This window comes from Triturus cristatus, chromosome 1_2, assembly GCF_964204655.1.
Source record: "Triturus cristatus chromosome 1_2, aTriCri1.1, whole genome shotgun sequence".
Lineage (NCBI taxonomy): Eukaryota > Metazoa > Chordata > Amphibia > Caudata > Salamandridae > Triturus > Triturus cristatus.
Genome location: NC_140580.1, coordinates 652886763 through 652909893, shown reverse-complemented (window position 1 = coordinate 652909893; position 23131 = coordinate 652886763). Strand labels below are relative to the sequence as shown.

Below are 23131 nucleotides of genomic sequence, written 5' to 3'. Positions count from 1 at the left end.
GTGTGCAATGTTGTGCAGTGTGCAGGTTAGCAGAACTGTAGGTGTGGAGTGGAGTACAGAGTACAGAGTACATAAGCTCAGTGTGGGAAATGCAGGTTACTTTGCTGCGCTGTGTGGTGGGTGGTGCTGGCTCACGTCCCGGCATGCACTGGCCCCGGGGGCAGACGTGCTGTCTGGTCCAGGACATGAGATCAGGTGCCCTGCATAAGGCGGGCTGCCTTCCTTCCTCATCTCTGCTCTTCTTGCCCATTTGTTTGCTCGACAAACACCTGCTGCGAGTCATAAGCTCCTGCAGTCAACCTGTTTTCCCTGCCAGCCCAACCCACCTTCCTGTGAGATGCAAACCTACCGCTTGCTGGCTGAAGCAGCGCCCAGGTTGGAGCAGCCGCCACCCCAGCCAAACACGGTGCCGGGAGGAGAAAGTCACCTTTCCGCAGCGCCCCACCACTGGAGCGAGTCAGCAGGTCCCCTCCGAGCGGCGCGAGCTGGTTCCCTTGGACCTGTCAATCATTAACCACTTTCTTCGCATTCCTGGGCACCGGCTCGAGAGAAAATAATGAAAAACTTGTCCTGGGAGACGGCGGGACAGTACTTGGACATGCCTTTGGCAGGGAAGTTGGCACTCTCTGCCGCTGCCACTGCGTTGCTGCTGGCACTGGTATTCCGCTTCTTTAAGTCCCGGACAGCTGGCAAGACTGAGCCGAGCGGGCCAGCGCGAGGCGACAGGAGTGGCACCATCGCTGGCACCACCAGTCATGAGAAGAAAAACAACACCCAAATTGAGCCTTCAACGGATGGCTCGAGTCAAGTTGGTGGGCTGAGGCTTCGGCATACAATCCATAAGGAACTGTCGCTGAGTGAAGCGTTGGATGACGAGCCAGGCGGGTGTTCTGATGGAACCATCACCACAGACACAAGCAGAGCCAACAAGAAAAGCCACCATAGAGATGGATGTCACGCTGGCGAGGCAAGAGGCATGGAAATCACCCTCACAGCCTTGCAACTGCAGAGTTGCGAAGAGTTGATGGTTGATGGAAAGGCAGGATTCGCTCATGCTTCCCCATGCGCTGAATTTATTGAAACATCTGTTGTTGCTGGAGGACCAGACAACAGACACGCGACAAGTAACCCAATGTTCACTGATAGGGCTATCGGCCCTACCAGAACTGCGGCTGAGACCCCTGAAGAGCACATTCTGCATTTAGCCGGTCAGACATCCCAGGCTTCTTCCCTGGGACCACTCAGCTTGCCCCTCCAGGCAGAGTCCACACATCTTAGCTCCCACGAGGATGAGGACTGCAGGGAGGGGATGGAAGGGGCAGAAATAAACAGGAATCAGGTCCTCGCCAAAGAAACTGCCCTCACCCCTGAGGGGGGTCGTTCAACGAAAGCTAGCTCTGGCATGGGCCTCATCGTCAACCAAAGCCATGCAGGAGGCAACGGGGTCTCCTCCTTTTCCTCTATTGCTGAAATCCAAGTTGAGGAGGGTTACATCAAAGGTAACAGGGCCGAGGATGGCCAATGTCTTGAGATGTCCCTGCCTGGCTCTTTGAAAGGCAAGGTCTATCACTATTTTGTGGAGTCCACCTCTGAATCTGTGTCTAAAGGGAAGTCCTGCACAACCGAGCCTGGGGGTACTCACTCATCCTTCCTTCACCACAAGGTGCACAAGAAGCATTCCGACTCTCCAAGTGAAGCCCACCAGCACCTGAACCTAGAAATGCTGGATTCCAAAGAACAAGAAACAAAAATCTGTTGCAGCGCGATATCACCAAGTGTTGATCACAGCTGGAGCCTGCATTCTGTCAGGCCTAGTGAGTTCCAAGAAAAGCTTTCTTCGTGTGCTCCGCAGAAACATGTGGGCCCTCGAGAAGGCTCCACCAAGACAGACATCGTAAAGCAACTCACAGAAAGCGAAGAGCAGGGGTTGGAATCAGATGTTAAGTCCAACCCAGTGCCCAGCAACAGAGCAGACACAACTCCTCAGCCACTTGATGGCCACAGTCCAGGCGCCACAGGTGAAATGCAGGAACCACTGGATCCGTCCCAGGCTCAGACAACCCCTACATTCAGCACGGGATGCACTAGTGATCTCAACTTCTTTCAGGGGTTATTGAACTCGCAGTCGAACAGGGACAGTTGTCTGGATCTGGGGAACTGTTATGCGGCTCTGAAGGTGGCTAAGGAACACCAGCTCGTTGATCTCAGGGAAGCAGCCTACAGATTCATGAGTGACAACTACCTCCAGGTTCTGCAGAGCCCAGCCATCTATGGGCACCTCAACCCAGTGGAAAGGGAACTTATTTTGGATCGACGAATGAGTGGAAGGAAGTTCCTAACTGTGGCTGATGTAGACACACAAACATTTGCTCCTCCACCATCCTGGATTTCCAGCAGGCTTTGTTACTATGACGACAAGAGTAAGTCTTGGCACTCCATATCCTGCCTCCCACCGGAGGCAGTCAATAGCGGCTGTGCTGTTGGCACTATGTTCAATTACCTCTTCGTGGTCGCTGGCTGTGAAGGTTCAGGGAGGCAGAGGAAGCCCTCCAAAAGAGTCTTCTGCTACAACCCACTAACAGGCACATGGAAGGAGATTAGCCCACTGAACCAGGCGCGACCACACTGCAAGCTTGTGGAGCTGCAGGGATGCCTATACGCCATTGGGGGAGAGTGCCAGCATACCGTTGAGCAATATGACCCCCGCCGAGACCGATGGAACTTTGCCACATCCTTACCCAATGACACCTTTGCCATTGCTCATATGGCCACGGTTTGTGAGGACAAGATCTATGTGACCGGTGGCACCCTGAGATACATGCTGCTAAGCTACGACCCCAAGGACAAGGTTTGGAAGAGTAGCCTCATAAGTGGCAGCCGGGATCGCACCACCGAAATGGTGGCTGTGGGCAGCTTCCTCTACCGCTTTGACTTGAATCGAAGCATGGGCATCAGTGTACATCGTTGCAATGTCCGGGCCAGACTCTGGTATGAGTGTGCCACCCGTCGCATGCCCTACCCAGCCTCCTTTCAGTGTGCCGTCATAGGCAGCTACATCCATTGTCTGAGCCGCCAGTTCCACCTGCGCTTTCTAGCACATGACGTCTCGCCTCAGTTCCTGGACGAGGGTCTAGAGGGGTTCCCATCGCCACGTGGTGGGCTCTACCCATTTGTTCTCAGGCTGCCCAAAGAAGAGTGTGGGCGAACAGAAGTCTAGTAGTGAAAGGGCATCTTTTTGTGACTGTCCAGTAAAGTGCACTGAGGACAGTCAGTATCCTTAGTTACCCAAAGTAAGATTCCTTATCACAAAGTCTCTGAGGAGGAATTCAAAGACTTAACGTTAGACAGGATTAGCTACTAACAGGTCCGTACGACTAGGTCAGTCGTAAAAGTGACTGGCTGCAACACCCCTCCCCCCAGGCCACAGCCATCCCCATAACTTAGTCTGTGAAGAAATATCCCAAATTCCCATAAAGGCCTATAAAACTCAACTTGATTGCCCCGCGCGCATCCCTCTGCAGACACGACAGCAGTAACTTTTGTTTTCTGTAACATTTACTAACATTGATTTTTCAGTTTCATTGTACTGTAAATGACCAGTGTTTCTATCAACCCACTCAATGGTACTCCTTTTATCGATCTTGGAAACAGTGGCTTCCGGGTTTCACACAGATCGTATTACCCTCATGAGCCACCGTAACACTGAGCTTTCCAATCTCACTGGTAAGTGTATAATCCATCTGTGGCTTCCACATGACTTCCCATTATTGCAAAGATGTTCTGTAGACCTGCGTCATTTACTCTTGAGTTAGGTCTGAATACGTTTTCCAAAAACTGTGGTTTCAAAGCTTTTTTTGCACATCGTTGCTTTTAGAAATATCAGCATAATTCCGACAACAGTAACACAAAGACCAGCTTGATAGTAAAGCCGAGTGATTTTTTTTTCTGCTGAAAAATAAACGATTTTGCACATTTTTGTGCAGAAAATATCTGAATGCCGTGTATTGTTGTGTGCAAAAACAAAATTGCAAATAATTACACACACAATAAAAAAAACTGTGCTGCAGGCGTACATTTTAACACCACGGCCCTCTTTATAATAATTATGAGATAATGATTGTGCCTGGTCCGGATGTTACCAGTCCAATCTTCTGTAATTAACACACTAGTATGAAGAGACTATCTTATCTTTTCGAGACAAGTTTCAGATTCATCTGAGATATTCTATTCAACAAATACTAGACAAAAATCATCGCATCATGCTAAATTAAGTTATTTTAGGTTATAGGGTAGGTGTTAGTTTATGTTTTGGTTAGGTTCTACGTTTGTGAATGAAACTGTAAATTGTATGTCTATAGTGCTTAGTTACTACATTAAACGAAGTGTGGAAGCGCTTTGCGGTTTTGGAGTAGCGCGCTCCTCTGGAACCCACTGTTTGAGACAAATAGGAAACAGATTGGTAATCTGTGCTTCCTTTTTCTACTAGAATTAGTTGTGTTTAGGTTGTTAAATTTATGATCTTGAGAATGTACTCTAGTGTTCTGAATAGGGGTACATTAATTGAAGTTGACTAATAAAGGGAAGATGTGAGATGTTATTGGGAGCGGTGGACATGTGTGGCTGTTCTTATTGAATGGGAAGGGAAAAGAGACCTGAAGGCATGTTTAGGGGTCCATAATAAATGCAGCGGTTTGGGTTGAGTCAGAGTGTGGAAGGAAGAGATGATTTTATAAATATAAATATATATATATATATATATATAATTTTAAAAAATTAAAATAAATATATAAATGTATATAGACATGCACACATATATAAATATATGCATGCCATCTATATAAATATATACATGTATAGAAACACAGTTTGGTATTGATGATTATGCTGGCTATGTTTCTTATGTTATTGTAGCAATATATTTGTGACGCCCTCTCCAGAATGGATAATTCCACTGCCATTTAGGAGTGCCAATAGAAAATAAATGTAGCTGTGCCGGGGTAAGGGAGATCAGCGTAAGGTGAAACAGACTGTCTTTCACAGAAGAATTGTTTATCCCTCTGATGGCTGAAAAAAGCTGAACTGCACTTCTGCTGAATGCGGTCTCTGAGAAAAACAAACCAATTTGAGAATCCATGCCGCTAAACTGTTTCCTCGAAGCTTACAAGATAAATGGCATTGAACAATTCTTAGAAAAAACCAAATTACTGAGTGCCTTTTATGTCGATATTGCATATTCCTAGATTAAGATTGTTTTCTGCGGGGGGCGGGGGAGTCATAAATGTCCCACTCCCCAAATATTGCACTTTCAGGGACTCACCTTGATCTCCCTTGTGTTTTTTCTCGTCTTCTTTTATTCATTATTATCCTTCTTCTTTTTTTGCTGTTCACACTTCTCTTCCTCCTGCCCTCTTTATTTTTTCTTGGTTTTTTAAAGTCTCATTTCTCTCTATACAAAATCTCTTTAATCCCTGCCAGTCATTTCCCTGTGCTAAATTTTCCTCGCACTTGCATAACTTTGCCCCTTTTCCTTACCTGTGTACTGTTTTGGTTTTGCCATTTGTGCTCTCTCTGTTTTTGGGGGTAAAAGCTGCATTAGAAATAGATAAAGGACTACTGCAACCCAACGCTATGTCAAATCTCTTTTTTTTCATTGGACTAACTGGAAATATTGGAGAAAATAAAAAACATTTTTCTTGGCCCAGGATTCCATACCCAGCCGTAATGTTTTACTGATTTTTTTTACATTTTCATGGATGGAATTTCTCATAAAACGTTTTTCGATGTTTTGTATTCTCATATCTTGTATTCTCATAACTGGTTTTCTATTAAACCACATACTACAACATTTACCAGAATCGATCTTGGTTGTGAGTTTGAATGTCAAGGTCCAGTTTTGTGCTCTTTTTTTAGTAGGGTCAATAGCCAAGAGACAGGTGCTATTAGATGCTGCGCTAGTACTTTTTAGCATGCCTTCAGCCCCTTTTCAGTGAGGTTACTGCACTTTTATGAAGTCAGTCCCAGCATTTATTACCTTTCCATGAGGTAAGATGCAATCAGCCAACAGATTAATAGGCAGTGAAAGCACTCTCTGGGAACCCGAAGATACTGACACACAAACACCCACCACAACATTAGCGATGTCAATAACACACATCTCCATTCCAGAACACTTTACAAAAAAATAGACAAGCTAAAGCTGTGTTCATGAGAACTAATGCTCCAGGAGCCCTACTAGTTAAAGGGTGAACTTAACCTATAAGCGCCCGGAGCACTTTAAAACAGGTGTGCCAGGAACAAACAGGGAAAGTGCACCCTATTACATGGAATGCACTGTCTCCAGTGCAGGCAGAACTTGCGCTGCCCTGAAGGCAGCGCATTCCTCTAGTAAATCGAGCAGCTGCTTTAAAGCCGCTGTGTGTTTTCACAGAGCAGGCAGCAACCCGCCTGCACTTTGAAGTGGTATTAGAGATCCCTTAGCAGGCGGGTGCAGGCGGGTGCAGTCAGTGACTGCACCCGCCTGCAAGGGGATGCCTGAGGGGTTCATAGGACCCTCTTTCCCCCCCTACAGAGGGATGCTCTCAGGCAGCTCAATGACAGTGTGCAGCTTTTCGGTGGCGCAGTCAGTGTACCTCCTGAGAGCTTCTTTGCCTTCGCACCCATGTTTGTAATACGACGCTGGGGCAGAGCCAAATTGATTCCCTCATTTGCATGGGACACCACCCAGGCAAATGAGAGAATGCCCCCTGGAGATAGCACTGGTGCTTTATGTGCGCCAGCACTATCGGTATTACCGAAGGGGCTGCACAAGCGTCTGTGGCCCCTTCTGTAATGCCAAAGTGCCCCAGGGGCACGCACAGCAGGCGCAAATGCCCATTGCAGCCGTATTACACAATGTGCCCGCTGCACACCCCCAGGTCACTTTGGTATTACAGAAGGGGCTGCAGACGCTTGTGCTTGATCCCCCTGAGAGCATCCCTCTGGAGTGGGGAAGGGGGTCCACCCGCTTGCAAAGGGTACTGGTTGCCGCCTGTACTGTGAAAACACGTAGCGGCTTTAAAGCAACCGCTCCGTTTTTCACAGGAATGCAGTGCCCCCAGGTGCGCCGGGCCCAAACAAGGAAAGTGCGCCCTTTACATAATAGAGCCCCTTAAGTAACACGGCCCCTGAAGTGTGGACGTTGTACTAAGTCTGTCAGAGGGACTGATATACCTTCACAGTGTATTTTCAAGTAGGGATTCATTAATATGAGTAGGCCATCTCAGCAGTGCTACTACTTGTGGTCCTGTTTGACCTAGGCCTTTGAATATCTGTAAGACCAACACTTAGGTGGAATTTCAGAGTTCCTTTATAAATCCTACAGTCTGCTTTAAGGGTAAGAAGGAAGGAAGTGTTCTCCTCAAGCTTCTAAGACAGATGTTTGGGGTGACTACATTCTGGTGACATGATTCAGACTCGATCATTCTTGTTCTGGCAGGACTGCCTCACCCCACAGCATAGCGAGGGTTTTTAGCATGACCTGAATTCGGCTCACTCAAGTGGATTTGGTCTACCTGTAGAGCATTCAGGAGCCTGAGTGGAGATTCGGGCATGATGAAATTGTGCTAAAAATTGGCCTTTATCAGACCATGAAGAGCAAGAAAAATCTGCAACCTTAAATGGTGACGTAGACTCTGCTCATGTCATCAACTGTGATTGCTGTTCCAGATGTAACTGTGCTCATTAAATGTCAAGCAGGAGACCTTAGCCCTACCTCAAAAGCTGACATAGTTTCTGCTCATGTCACAATCTGGATTAACAGACCTCCTGTAGTGAAAAGTCTGTACTGCGCTATGTTAGACTATCTACTTTGTTTGCACTACATAAGCAAACCCAATAGGAGAAATTCAAACACTCATCACCATGAAACCAAACACCCAACAGTACACAGCAGACACAACATCTCACATATCCAACACACGACCAATGTCCCATATGGGCATAGTGAGCTCTCTCTTTGTACCTCAGGTGACTGGCACAAGGAGGCTTTGTGTCAGCCCCTCTGCAGATGTTGGTGGTAGCTTTACTCTTGACAATGTCTTGCTGGGGTTGGGATAGGCAAGGGTTTCTGGTATTGGTAGCGCTTCATGCTTCAGGAAGTGGTCCTCCTGGTATCATCCAACCTGCTGAGCCTTTGATCTTTGACCATGAAAGCAGGTTTCCAGCGTGCATCACAGTTCATTTCCTTCTCTCCCAGAGATTAAATTAGCTGGTCTTTTGAACAGTCATCTTTCCATCCCTGGTGCAGTCTTTCTCTGATTGGGTTCCTTGTTTCTGTTAGTAGCCAGGTGTACACATTTTCCTGTACACAGGACCTGTTTGTATCCCAATACAGTGGCATATGGAGGATCCCAACAAATCCACTCATAAGTGGTGCAGATCTGCATTTTCAGGGCAATCCAATTGGGTTCAAAGGCATCTTGCTGAACATTCAATTGTGTCTCTTAGCAATGAATATCAGATAATGTTCTCAGAGTCCTCGCCTCATTGTGTTGCCAGATCTCTATTAATATAACTAGGCTTGTGGATTCAACCAATAAAGCACTTGGTGATGGGATTCAGACCTCTTGTGCCAGAGTGGTCCATAGTGAGTGGGTGTTCAGCACACCACCTTTGTTTGTGTGTTGCAGTCGCCATTCATGCTTGCCCCATCCATTGTCAAGCTGATATTCTTAATAGAACACAGGTTAACCTATCGAAACTGGTCTGAAGAGTTGGATAAGCGCAACAGGTTTTTTTCTTTATGATTCTAGCTTAAATCATAACTCGACTCAATAGCCGACAACCGGGGTACATTGACCTTGGTAGGGAGTAGATAGAGGGGTGTGAAGTAAAGGTTGGTGCAGGAGCACAATGGAGACGGGTAGCTCAATACTGTGTCTAACATTCCATCCCAAAGCCTGGGGGCTGCATAGACATTGGGGCCTCCAGTCTTCGGATAGCTGCAACATCTCAAACATGCTACACGCCTCATACGTTAGGGAAGTGAGGGCATACAGCCATAACAAAGTACACAGATTTACAAAGCAGGGCATACTCCCCAACTTTGGGAGCAGAAAAACAGACCTAGACCCTGTAACTGTATAAAGAGCTGCAATCTGCGGTTAGTATTGGCATGACCTGCACATCCGCGTGGTACATCACTTGAGAAGACTTGAGCATTCTGCTGGGGAGCTACTCACTAAAACCATGTAAATTACCTGTCAGGGGACTCAGAATATGACTCCCTGTGCAGGAAATATACCAGATTTGTAAAACCAAGCACTAACAAAGCCAATAGGTCTGGCATGGGCTGCTGACCTAAAAGGCTTGCCAATGCTGTTTTTGTTTGTAAATACTTTTTGTAGAAGACACATGATATATGAGTGGCCTGGTAGTAGTATTGGGAGAGCTGCCAGGTTTTTTCCTAGGTAAAATATGCATTGCTTAAAAGACAAAATATTTTTCATGTAAAAGCACACGTTGTACCAGTAGTCCTTGGCACTGAACTGGGATTACTTATTTATCGAGTTTTGTGTAGCACAAACTTGACCCGAGGGCATCAGATCACTTTTTAGAGTTAGCACAGCAGCAATTACATGAGGTGCATATAGAGAACATAAAATAATACAAAATACGTAGAGACAACATATAAAAGAAAAATACAATAGACAGTAGGATATGTGGATGATATAGTTCGAAGGTGGTTATGGTAGCACAGCAGCAATTGCATAGGGTGCATAGTGGGGACGGAAGGCCGCAAGAAGTGAAAGGGTCTGGCCCAGTGAATAAACTTAGAGGGTCTGACTCCAGCACGAATACTAACCCCCAAGTAGTAATCCAGTCTCCTATTAGCCATTGCCTTGCCAGTTCAAGCGCTGTATTGCGCTCTAGTCTAGAATCTAACGACAGCTTAGAATAGCATCTTGGAACGTGGCAGGGCTAAGCAGCAAAATGCCTCTCTCTCACTGGAATAACTTTAAAGAAGATTAAGATATTTGCATCTTTCAGGAGACCTGGAGCTTAGTACCCCTATTCAAATCTATGTTGCTGTTCACCAGCAACCAAGAAGGGTAGAGGACGTCCGGCAGGGGGACTGATAATTTGGGTTGGGATCGTGCTTGGATGCGAAGTCACCCTTCTCCCAAGTGCTAGCCCAGATGTTCTGGGGATCCGCATTAAGGGCCCCTGTGGGGAACTTCTATTGATTTGTTTAATATATACATGAGGGGGACCAAGGGGGACGTCCTTCACCAACACTCATGCAATCGAAGGGGTTTCTGGTCAGGTGTCCAACTCATTCGAGACCAGGCGATTTTAACACTACCGTATAGCCTCTTGACAAAAAAGACATAATGAGCACGCATGAAGATAATCGCAAGTGGGCTATCCCTTCTCTAGGTCTCACCCCAATTAAAAAAAGGACGCAGGTGGCGTTCCAAGTGAATGTCCTAAACATAGAATTTGGCTAAGGACTGTGATTGGAAGAACTACCTCTGACAGACTGGGTGCAAACACTTTTAATAGGAATAGTGGCCCATCCTGCATCGATTACATCCTACTAGATGTGAGCCTTTGGAGAGGAGTCGTTGATATGAGTGTGGGTGCTACAACTGACAGTGACAGTAACCACAATCCTCTCTGTTTAAGCATGAAGCCTCTGTGGGGTGTCCTATCTAATTCTATGGGAAGTTCTCTCCCGAGCAGCACTAAGGAGGTCTATCCAGCCAATGACAGGCGAATGTTAAAATGGCGGAAGATAGTTTTGAATGAAGATAAGATCAAGGTCTTGCAGCACGATCTGGCAGTAGGTACACTCGAGCTTCAGTCCCTGGCTGCAAGCATTGGTGGAGGGGTTGAAGAAGTCACCGCCCACTCTTGCCTTTTTGACCGACTAAGCTCTTATTTTATGGTCTCAGGGGGAAATCGAAGGTCCAGTAACCCAAAGGGTGGGGAATCTTCCTGGTTCACAAGGGACTGCAGATCCGAGCACCTAATTTTAGCCTCAGCCATCTAAGTAATGGATAGCGGCCTAATCAAAGCGTCTAGGAAGCACTGTAAAGCAACTTTGCATCATGCGAAAAGGGTGTGGGACAAGTCCTAATGGCAGCAACTCAAGAAAGCTTGCGCTTGGAAAGACTACAAATCTTTTTGGTCCTCATTTGTGCCAACAAATCAGGGGCCCAATCCCCCCCAACTACATGACCGGCCAAGGGTGGCATGACCACTTTGGGAAGCTTTATTCAGATTTCGCAGACCCGCTTCCAATGGAGGAAGTTGTCAGGGCCTGATGGCATTCCGGGGATCTATATTTATCTGACATCACAAGCTGGGCCCGTTACATTCCACTCTTGTCAAAAGCCATAGCAAGTGGTGTCCCAGTCCCAGGGTCGTGGAAGGGGGCAGAGATGGTCCCCATTTATAAAAAAGGGGACAGAGAAGAGCCTTCCAACTACAGACCCATTAGCCTGATAGATGCCCTACAAAAGGTATTTTGTAGAGCCCTTCTCTTGTAGATTCAGTCATGTGCGGAAGATAATGCAATTTTATCTCAATACCAAGCCGGATTCAGGGAAAAGATGGGGATAATCGATCAGGTATTTCGCCTCCTGCTTCTTTATTGCAAAGTTATTGTCCATGGTTGTCTTTATTTAGCTTTTATTGATTTAAAGACTGCCTTCGATTTTGCCCCCATGCACAAACTATGGCACATGCTTAAAGGCATGGGTATCCCGCTACCTATCCTTAGCTTGGTAGTTCGATTGCACGAAGGCAATTACACCCAGATAAGATGGGGGTCACAGGGGCAACTTACAGAGCGTATTCCAGGTAGCAGGGGAGTCCGCCAAGGCAGCGTTTTGCCCCCCACGCTATTCTCTTTGTATATGAACGGAGTGGCCAGTTTCCTGCCACAAGAACCTGCCGACGCCCCAACCTTGGGGGGCGGGGGTGAAAGGTAGCAACCCTCTTATTTGCAGATGATACCCTGCTGGTGTCGAAAACTCCTGCGGGGCTACAGCTATTACTTAATAGATTCCAACTTTTCTGTGACATCTGAGGCTTGGTTATCAACACTACAAAGACTACATTTATTGCCATTAACCCCTACAAGTTTTACAAAGGTAATCCAACATTAGTAGGGATCCCTCTGGAAACAGTCAGCACTTTTGACTACCTAGGTATTTGCCTCTCAGAAACAATTACCTGGAAGCCCCACCTAACAAAGATGCTACTGAGCCATAAGCATGTCACGGGGGCCCTTGGGAAAGAGCATTGTTCCTCACACAGTAGACCCGTTGCTGCTGCCCTGCAGGTCTACGATTCGAAAGCAGTCAGCAGAGACCTGTATGGGGCAGAGCTATGGGGATTTGGCAAGTTAACTGAACTTAGTAGATCAGAGCATAAATTCCTAAGGAACCTCGTGATGCTGCCCTAAAGCACTCCGCTTACTCCTTTATTGCTCGACATGGTCAGACGATCTATAGGTGACATAGCTAAGCTTCGCCCGCTGCTTTACTGGGCTCATATTCGGAGGACCCCGGAGCTGCTGCCTTATGCGGAAGCTCTGTCAGAGGTCATCCTCCTATACACGGGCAACAAGGTGGGGTGGATTAGAAATGTTAGAAAACTGGTGTCTGACGTTGGCTTCTAGGCCATATGGGATAAATCAGACTTAGAAAAAAGAGAGAGAATTCCCTTGATTCTACAATTTGTAGAGCATAAAGTACTATGTCAGAAAAGTCCATGTGAGAATTATTTTATTTAAAAATATATATTTCTTATTGTTAAAACAGATAAGATCACAAAACATTTCATAATACTTCAAATCAAATTATTAAAAAACATCATACAGTACATATCAATCCAATCTAATTATTATTGAACAACATAACACAATTATGACCAGCATAATATGGAGACAGACACAAATGTAAGATCCAATTACTCTTCTTTACAAATGCACATCACATTGGACTCAAAATTACAGCTTCTTATACATTGATAAATCAGTATTTGGTTTATCTGTATTGGTCCTTTGATTGTGCTTTTCCACAGCGTCGACGCGTTTCGATGGCTTCAAACTCATAATACCATCTTTATCAAGACCAAATAATTCTGTCTCCACCATAATTAATATTATTCCTAAAAACAAATGGATATAATTATTGATCCGAATGGTACATATGGTTGCTAATTACAACAATCTCAAAGCTAGTATACTGTCCACTGAGTAATAATTATCCTGTTCTCTTTCACCGTTAATTTACCCAAACAGATCTTCACTCCACCCAACTGGCGTGAGGAACAATTATGCATAGACTCCCCATTTAAAATTAGGGTAATGCGGTCTTTTATATGGTTCCTATATCATGAAACTGCCTATTCTAAATCATAGGAATCCCTAAATGTCATGTGGGCAAGGGGACACACTATCCTAGGCCGATATCCATTTAAAAGCCTCTTTTCCCTTACCTTTGTTTCACTGTCTGTCCTCCGTCGTATGTGTTTTCGGATCAGAGCAAAATCACTGTCCTTCTCCCAAACTTCCTATTTATCTGCCGTCTCTAACTTTCTGATTGGTTCACCCTCATCACGTGGTGCGTGTTTTGGTACCATCTTTCTGTGCTGCGCAAGGATTGGTTACCAAAATCACATGGTCTGGTTCTATTCCTCCACTTTTTTTCTTATTTTTTCTAAATTTATTATTCCTGCCACATTGTGGAGGGATTAAATCAAATTAATACACACACGAAAAAGAATTGAGAAGTAGCGTATAAGCGCTTCTGGATGGTTCCCCTTTAATTTCTTGGTCAATAATGCAAAGATGAGGTATTTGAATGCACGGTAACATGCGTGATATGTGCACATAAAGTGTAGAGAGCATATGAGATGGAAATAAGATATGTATCATATCCAGGCTCCTTTAAACAGAATTATAAGATGTGGCAGGAATAATGAAGTTAGAAAAAATAAGAAAAAAAGTGAAGGAATAGAACCAGACCATGTGATTTTGGTAACCAATCCTTGCGCAACACAGAAAGATGGTACCAAAACACGCACCACGTGATGAGGGTGAACCAATCAGAAAGTTAGAGACGGCAGATAAATAGGAAGTTTTGGAGAAGGACAGTGATTTTGCTCTGATCCGAAAACACATACGACGGAGGACAGACAGTGAAACAAAGGTAAAGGAAAAGAGGCTTTTAAATGGATATCGGCCTAGGATAGTGTGTCCCCTTGCCCACATGACATTTATATATATAATATTTTTTGTCATTAGACTCGCTGTAACTAAGAAGAGGAATTCAAGCCTCATGGTGAGGGAACTTCTTATTAAAATTGAAGGAAGAAGTATAATAGAGAAAATAAGTCCCCTACAACTATCAAAAGGTAATTACAGGAATTATAGTAGCGATACAGGTTTGTCGTCACAAATTTAATTTACAATGACGGAGGGTTACTCGTTAGCTAATATGCACATCCCCTCCACCTTTATTTTAGATAAGGTGGAATACGCTATTAATCAAATAATGAAGGCAATAGAACGGAAGTTTGCCAAAACCTGCCATTCTATTTAGAGAGCCAGGAGTACGCTCAAACGTCACCCCATTCGAAGGTGAGAAAATATTTGTACCGAGTCAAACACAGAGGGGTTCCTGGTTAAAATTAAATTTGATTATTTAAATCTATCAAATTAACAACGATACAAAACGAAAAACTGTAACTTGAGGTTCATTTGCCGTGTGTATTGAAAATTGCTAATTGAGGAAAGGGCTAATATTAGAACATTTAATAACGGAAACATGGTGGCAGATTAGAATAACAGCCATCTAGGGATTCCTATGATTTAGAATAGGCAGTATCATGATATAGGAACCATGTAAAAGACCGCATTACCCTAATTTTAAATGGGGAGTCTATGCATAATTGTTCCTCACGCCAGTCGGGTGGAGTGAAGATCTGTTTGGGTAAATTAACGGTGAAATTGAACAGGATAATTATTACTCAGTGGACAGTATACTAGCTTTGAGATTGTTGCAATTAGCAACCATATGTACCATTCGGATCAATAATTATATCCATTTGTTTTTAGGAATAATATTAATTATGGTGGGAGACAGAATTATTTGGTCTTGATAAAGATGGTATTATCAGTTTGAAGCCATCGAAACGCGTCGACGCTGTGGAAAAGCACAATCAAAGGACCAATACAGATAAACCAAATACTGATTTATCAATGTATAAGAAGCTGTAATTTTGAGTCCAATGTGATGTGCATTTGTAAAGAAGAGTAATTGGATCTTACATTTGTGTCTGTCTCCATATTATGCTGGTCATAATTGTGTTATGTTGTTCAATGATAATTAGATTGGATTGATATGTACTGTAAGATGTTTTTTAATAATTTGATTTGAAGTATTATGAAATGTTTTGTGATTTTATCTGTTTTAACAATAAAAAATATATCTTTTTAAATAAAAATAATTCTCACATACACTTTTCTGACATAGTACTTCATGCTCTACAAATTGAAGAATCAAGGGAATTCTCTCTCTGTTTTCTCGTTAAAAGAACCTTATTTCCCTTGAGTATTAAGGGGTCCCTCTCATCTTTTCTTACTTATAAATCAGACTCACCCTTGCTCCAAAAAGATGTAGTAAAGCGACATTATTGGGAATGGGTTGAGCAACAAGAGTCCACTAAGCCTGACGAGGGCAAATTCACCATAGAATTCCATCTGCACAAACAGGTTAGATCATTGGAACCCTTCTTAAATCTAATTCAGGCTCCCCAGGATAGGATGCTTTACATTCAATTCAGGTTTGGTACTCTTCCTGTTGGTGAGGTAAAAGCTAAGTGGCAGATCAACGACCCAAGCCCAAATAATTGCTTAGGATGCAAGGCACCAGTGGAGTCCATCGCCCATGCGCTGTTCGCATGTCCAACCTATGGGCATCCTGGATCCAAATGGCCCTGTGTACTCTTAAATCGGACACCGGACCCCTATTTGCATGCGCAGTGGCTACGTTTTTTAAGCCACATGTGGGGAATTAAGAGGAAGGCCCAAGAGAGAGGTCTACAGTAAGCCTAGTTGTCCTAGGTTATCTAGCGTTCTCATCCATGAAAACCTCTTTCTCCCTAGATGTACTGCAGAAGCACTTTATTGTAAAGCAACTATCAAATCAGCTTTAAAATGAGGGGGCACAAAAGGCAAATATCACGATTGTTGGGCACGCAAATTGTTTTAGCACATTTTAACCTCTGAAATATATAGATAGTTCCTCTTATTATTCCTGTCTCGAATTCTCTTCTTCTTTTTATTAGTGCAATTTTAAACCTAATGGTTTTTAATTTTTATTGTAAGAATGAGCTGGCAAGATGAATTGTTTTAATTGGACCGTGTTAGACGGACACGGTAGTTCCTCATCGTTTATAAATTGGATTGTACTCATCTCCAGTTGGCGTCAGTAGTACAGAGTGCCTCAAGCGGCTATTGCACGCTGGACCTGATTATGATAATTACCTTATAGAGAGCATGCTGCATAAACCATGTTTTAGTGAAAGGAAGAACTCACATGCTTACTGTGACACGTGTTGTATGAACTGTTTATTTTTCTGTTTTTTAACTGTAAGCTAAATTTGTGTATCTTTGTAGCTTATATGACACGAGTTGTCAAAATAAAGCTTATATATGATGATATGGTGCATACGGAGTAAATAAAAAATACTTATTTGCAAAGTATAAAAGAAGATTACAATAGACAATAGGATATGTGGGTAATATAGCTGGAGGTAAATTTGGTACAGTGGTTCAGGAGTAGGGGGTGTGGTGGCACAGTGTTTTCCTGAGGTAGTGGTGCTCAGGCTCATTGGAGGGTGTGGGGGAGGAGCGTCAGGCCAGGTAGTTGAGTTAAGGGGGAGGGTTTAGGTATTTGTTGAGAAGACATAGTTTAAGTTTTTTTTCCGAAGTAAAGGAATGATTGATTTTCACGTAAATCCTGTGGCAGTGAATTCCAGATTCTCAGAGCATTCCCAGAGAAGGAATATTTGCGTGGATTTTCATTCTTAAATTTGGGCAGATTCAGGAGTAGAGTGTTAGAGCTTCAAAGAAGTCCCTTTTGCCGGCTTTTGATAATTTGTTAGCCGGGTAGATTGGTTTTTCAGCGTAAAGAGCTTTGTGGGGTATGCAGGCAGGTTTGATTATACATCTTGCCTCCATTAGTAGCCAGTTGAGTCTCTTGAGTGTAGGAGTGATGTGGTCAAAGCGAGTCTCCACAGAGAGTGGTCTGCCCAGTGCGCTGAGTGTAGCTTTCAAAGGGATGATGTATGATTTAGAGGAGTCTGTGATTGTTGAATTACTGTGATCTAGCTTGGAGAGGGCTAAGGATTTCACCACAGTCTTTAGGTCTTCTAGGGGGATGAAAGGTTTGATTTTTTTTAAAGCTGCTTCAGGGTGGAGAAGGCACTTTTAGCTGAGACATTAATATTCTCTTTCATGTTCAGCTTTCTGTTAAGTGTAATCCCTAGAGATTTAACAGAGTTGGAGATGGATAGTTTGCAGTTTAATGCAGTGAGTTTGTCAAGACAGATATGGACAGGATAGGACTATTTTTTTTGGCTGGATGAAGAGGAGTTTGATTTTGTTGGGGTTGAACATAAGGTGGTTGCGCGTCAGCCAGGATTGTACTGTGGACAGAGAACTATTTAACTGCTGACAACATTTTAATGTAGAGTTGGGTGTCATCTGCATAAAGATGGAAGGCAGTCCTGGCTTGTTTCAGGATCATAGCAAGGGGTTCCATATAGAGGTTGAATAAGGCAGGCGTTATGATTGACCCTTGGGAAACACCTTGTGAGACTGGCGTTGCTGTTGAAGTGGAGCTGTTTCGTTTGATTAGCGGAGAGCATTGGTACAGGAAAGTGGCAAACAACTGAGGGATTACACCATTGATGCCTGCACGCTAGGAAAGGGTGTTGACAACATCAAAGGCTGCTGAGAGGTTCAGAAGGACTAGGAGGCAGGCCTGGCAATCATCCAGAGATCTGTGTAGGTCATCAGAGATGTTCAGTATTGCACTCTCAGTGCTGCAGCCTTTCCTGAACCTAGATTGGAAGGTGTCGTGCAGGTTGTATTTTTCAATGTGATTGTTGAGTTGTGCAAGCACACATTTTTCCATAGTTTTGGCACGGAGAGGGAGGTTGGTTATAGGTCTGTAATTGTGAAGGTCATTCTGGTCGGGTTCTGGCTTTTTGATAAGGAGGTTGACTTGGCTGAGTTTGATGAAGGCTTGTATGGACTCACTGGATAAGGAGGAGTTAATGATTTTAGTCCATGCAGGAGAGATGATGTGCTTGAGATTTTTGACAAGTGCAGAAGGAAGGGGGTCTGAGAGGTGCAAAGCTGGCTTCAAGCAAGCAAGTATTTTGAGGACTTCTTCAGGGATAATGTTGAATTCAGTCCAGGCTGCCTCATTTTACATTTGCAAGTGGTTGACGTTGGTGTTCTGGATTGTTGAGGGACTGAGTTTGGGAGAGCCATGGGTAGTTGGTGGTGTGGCATTGGATGGACCCTCTTTGTTACAGGGGGTATCTTTGGTATAGGTTGGAGAGGGGGATGAGTCCAGTGAGAGTTTGATGTTTGTTATTTTTCAGAGAAGAATGCAGCGAACGCTTCACAGCACTTAGTTGAGCCAGTAATTAAGTGATGTGGGAAGGAGGAGGTTTGCTGTTTGATGATGTTGAAGAGGTCTTTAGGTCTATTCCTAGAGTGGTCAAGTTGGGCTCGGAAGATGGATAATGTTTCTGTGAAGATGTGTTTTTTGTATTTTAGGCATTCAGCTTAGAGGACCGAGAGGTGGGTTAGCAAGTGTTATTGTGTTCAGGATCTTTCAGCCAGTCTAAGTTGTCGCCTCACTTTGTTAAGGTCCTTGTTAAACCAGGATCTGGAAGGGATACTTCTTGGTTTTTTGAGTTTTCAAGGGCCGATTGTGTCAAGATGTTCTGGCACTTTTGTGCTGTAGTGGGTGGTGAGAACAGAAGCAGAGGTCAGGTCAGGTGGAGGAAGAATTTGGGAACTGCTTCTAACTCTGCCTGGAGGATTTAGCATGTGTTCCTCGCCCAGTGCATGGGACGGATGGTTTGGGTGTGGACCTTAAGTTGGTTATAGATTGAGATTGAAAAGAATTAAGTGGTGGTCAGTCCTGCCCAAGGGTAGAATGGAGTGGGGGGATATGGTGTTCTGTTTAGAAATGATTGCATCGAGGGTAGAGCCTTTAATGTGAGTTTATTTTTCGCAGTGTTGGGTGAGATCATTTGTTTCAAGGAGGAATGATAGGGCTTGTACTATTGAATCCTTGGCATTATTCAGGTGCAGGTTTAGGTCTCTTAGTATAATGGCTGCACTGCCCTTTAGGGAGTTTTGCATTATTCGGTCTGTTAAGTATTCAAAGAATTCAGTTTTTTCACCTGGTGTGTGATTGTTGACATTTAATTTGGAGGGGTTGGGGCCTTTGGAGGAGAGATGAACTCCTAAATATTCGAAGGTGAGGTATTTTGTTGTGTGGAATGATTGAGAAAACCAGTGTGGTGAGAAGATTGATAAAAGGGGATGAGTGGTCGTTAAGCCAGGTTTCAGTTAAAAAGCAGATGCTGATTTTGTGTTGCACAATGGTTTCGGCTATTTCAGGAGCATGCTTAACTGCTGACCGATAGTTTAGTAGCATGCAGTGGGGCATAGGTAATGATCTCGGACAAGTCTGATTGGGTTGGATGGAAGTTAATTGGGTAGGTGGCCTAGGAGGACAAGTGGTGGCCGAGGTCCTACTAGTGCTAAGGACGACCGGGATCTTGCGGTAGCAAGGATGGCTTAGAGCATTTTCACGTGTGTTGCTCAGCAAATCGGCTTCTCGCTGTGACCTTCCAGTTGTGATGTGTCTAGGTTTGAAGTGGTAATGAAGAAAGGGGATAGTGTGGCATGGGATAGAGGATGGGGGATCAGAGTGCATGTCTGTGTTTGTCATAGATGTATGAGGAGCGGCGGGTCGTAGCAAATCTTTACATCCTTATGTAGTTAGGAGATTTCATCCAGTATAGTATATTTTTATTTATTGCGTTTTAGATGGCGCTGGCTAGACCCGGAAGTATCAGAGCGCCTTACATCAGGAACAACAGAAAGTTACAACAATAATCATTTAGACATTTTACACGGAAATTTCAAAGTGAATGCAAAATCATAAGAGGCAGAGATGGAGAAGGAGGGATAAGAATGTGAGTAGAAGGATAGGTGGGGGAGGGAACCTGAGGGGGTAAAGGCAGAACGGGCGAAAAGAGAAAAATGTTCAACTCAAGAGAAAAGAAAACATAGCGAAAAACATCAGGTCAAGGTGCAGTAATTTAGAGACAGAGTTTCCTGGAATTAACAAGGATAGTGGAAAAATTTAAAGGGGGGGAGAAGGTAGAAGGGGACAAAAGCGGTATTAAGAGAGCGGGTGGGGGGATAGGAGGGACCCGGTGGGGGAGGATGGAGTAAGGCAGACCAGAAGGAGGAATAAATACATTTGAGGATTGTCAGGGTGAGAACGGAGGAAAGGGGGAAAGGACATAAGGACAACAAGATGGTGGGGCCAGGTCTGGGAAATCAGCAGTGGTCAGCAAAAAAATGGCTGGCGGGTCAAAAGTCAGAGAGACAAAAAGTCCACGATGCGAACCAGGGAGTATGAATTAAGTGCAAAAGAGAAAAGAAGTCAAAGGAGGGTACGTAGTTCTAGAGTCAAAGGCGGGAGGCAGGGAGAAGAGGGGTGCAGAGGCTCCGGACCACAGGGTCACAGAAGACGGAATCAAGGCGGATTACCTCTGAGTAGACAGCCAGCATGGGGGAGGCAGCGAGGCAGCAGCAAGGACTGGGAGAGCGAGTTGTCTCCAGGTCGGCAGACTGCACGCGGGAAAGCGGGTCCATCGGAGCAAACAGCGCCGTGGCACTCACCTTCGACCCAGAAAACAAAGCAGGTGATTAAGCGTCGGGGCAGGCAGTTACTTGCAACCTAGTGGGTAGAGGGACAGTAAGGAAGAGTGGAATCTCATCCCCGTTCAGTCCGTCACCATCTGGAGCATTCCGGTGATGAAAGAGCTGCGCCAAGGCTGGTCCAAACATCAGGCATCCGTGGGTATTTGTTACGAGGGAGGCAGCAGAGGGAAACAAGCATTTGCAATGCAATAGGTCTCGCATTATAAAAGTGTGAGCAGTTGGCATTGCTAATAATAATGCAACACTAGCTATTGGCATTGTAAATGATAATGGCATTTATTTAGGTGTTTTGTTTTATAAAATAGATAAAAAAGGCATTGTCATGAATAATGCCAATAGCTTAAACTTTTTCCAAATGCGAGACCTATTGCATTGCAAATGCTTGTTTCTTTTTAAATATGCCCTTGCTGCTCTCATCTGGAATCAAGGTTTGCTGATTCTAATGTCCAGCAACAGATTGCTGCTCTGCTGCTGCCATGGAGCCTATGAGCTGCTAGCAAAAGCAGCAAGTTAAGTTGAAATAACATGTTTCTCTTTTTATGTATGCATTTATATGTTTGTGAGTGATTGAAAATTAATGGGATTGAGTGAGAGTGCGCATGAGTGTGTTGCAAGAGTCAATCAGAGTAAATATGAGTGAGAATCTAAGTTTGGGTGTATAACAATAAGTCAGTGAGTATGAGGAAGTAAGTGGAGTGCATTAGGAGTGAGTGATTGGAGATTGTGAGAGGCAGTGAAAGGGAGTCCAGGGTGTAGCTATCTATGCTGCAGCAGGTGCAGTTGCACCAGGGCACTCAGTGAGTGAGAAAGGGTGAGTGTGTTTAATTGTTTCTAAGTGAAAAAGAGAACAGACGAGTATGAGTACATTTGTATGTGTGCAACAATAAGTGGAAGTGAGTAAATGAGAACGAGTAAGCGAGATAATGTGAGTTACAGTGAGTGAGGGGGAGAGAGTAAATGTCAGTGAGGCAAATTTTGAAAAAATGGGGTGAGCGCCGGGCAGGTATTACGCCTCACAACTTTCAAAAATCACCAGCCACCACTGATGCTGGGACCGACTGTTGACTGAAGGGACGCTGCAGGGGTGGACACATAGGTCAGAAGCAGTCATATTGACTTCAGTGCAATACGCTGATCAACGACGGAGCGGATATTTTGACAGTAGTCACAGGGACACTCTCCTATCTAGTGGCTCCCTAAAATCAGTCTTTTAAGTGTGCGTTGACTGACTTTTGATTTTTATAAAGATCTCCCGTGACCTTTTGAGGAATGGCCGCCGGAGTTATTAAAATATTTTTCTTTCCTATGTTTTCTGCTACTCCTAACAATACATTTACCCACCGCAGTTCAATTAGGAGGAGTCTAGGACTGTTTCTTTCTTAACTATGAATATATAGGGTCCCTTGGATCTGATGTTTAAAGACTTAAACCAGTTTATAAACGCTCATGACGTAGCATAACTGGGTGCGAGTCTCCTGGCCACATGACTGACAATCATCATTGTTCTCTTTGAGGGAGACTATTGTAGTATGCTTCAAACCCTTTAAAACAATCACTTGGTGAGGGCGTGCATGCTCGAACAGCACTTACCGAATCCAAGCTGCTCTTGCTCAACTCTGGCGCTTCAGATACGGTTGGGCAAACACTAACTGCGGCGAATACCGAAGTTTACCTCCCTGTCACTACGGCCAGCGAACGCATGGTATCTGCAAAACAGGCTGCATTTCCGTCTAACAGTCAGTGAAGCCGCAGAAATAAACCACGGTGAAGGAGGGGTCTGCTGGGGGAGGAGACTTGAGTAGATAGGGCCGCGACTAATTGGTATTATATGGAGGATCGTAGATCCCTTGCAGGATTCGGAGATGTGCTCTATTGGCCAGCTCCAACGGCTCTTCTGTGGCTACGCCCCCTCAAGCAGCGAGACCCTCAGCTCTGCCTGCGTGGGCAGACAGAAGCAGCAGACCCCCGAGCAAACTATTTGTTTATCTTGACATCATCAATGATCATGGTCAAACGACAAATAGAATGAGGTCTGTCGGCTTAAACTGCCGCCTTTGATGCAGGAAACCAGGGTTTGAGCCTCGAGATCGC

At 44.5% G+C, this 23131-nt stretch overlaps 1 protein-coding gene across 1 annotated transcript; it reads left to right on the top strand.

Annotated features, from left to right (window-relative positions):
* The first annotated feature begins 269 nt into the window (after window positions 1–269).
* On the top strand, window positions 270–3991 carry KLHDC7A (kelch domain containing 7A). Its single transcript, XM_085608154.1, has one exon. It carries the CDS (start codon window positions 557–559, stop codon window positions 3215–3217), a length of 2661 nt encoding a protein of 886 aa, XP_085464280.1. The 5' UTR covers window positions 270–556; the 3' UTR covers window positions 3218–3991.
* The last annotated feature ends 19140 nt before the right edge of the window (window positions 3992–23131 follow it).

What these genes read in the sequence shown, in the direction of transcription:
- KLHDC7A (XM_085608154.1), top strand. Translation starts at nt 557, where the DNA reads ATGAAAAACTTGTCCTGGGAGACGGCGGGACAGTACTTGGACATGCCT.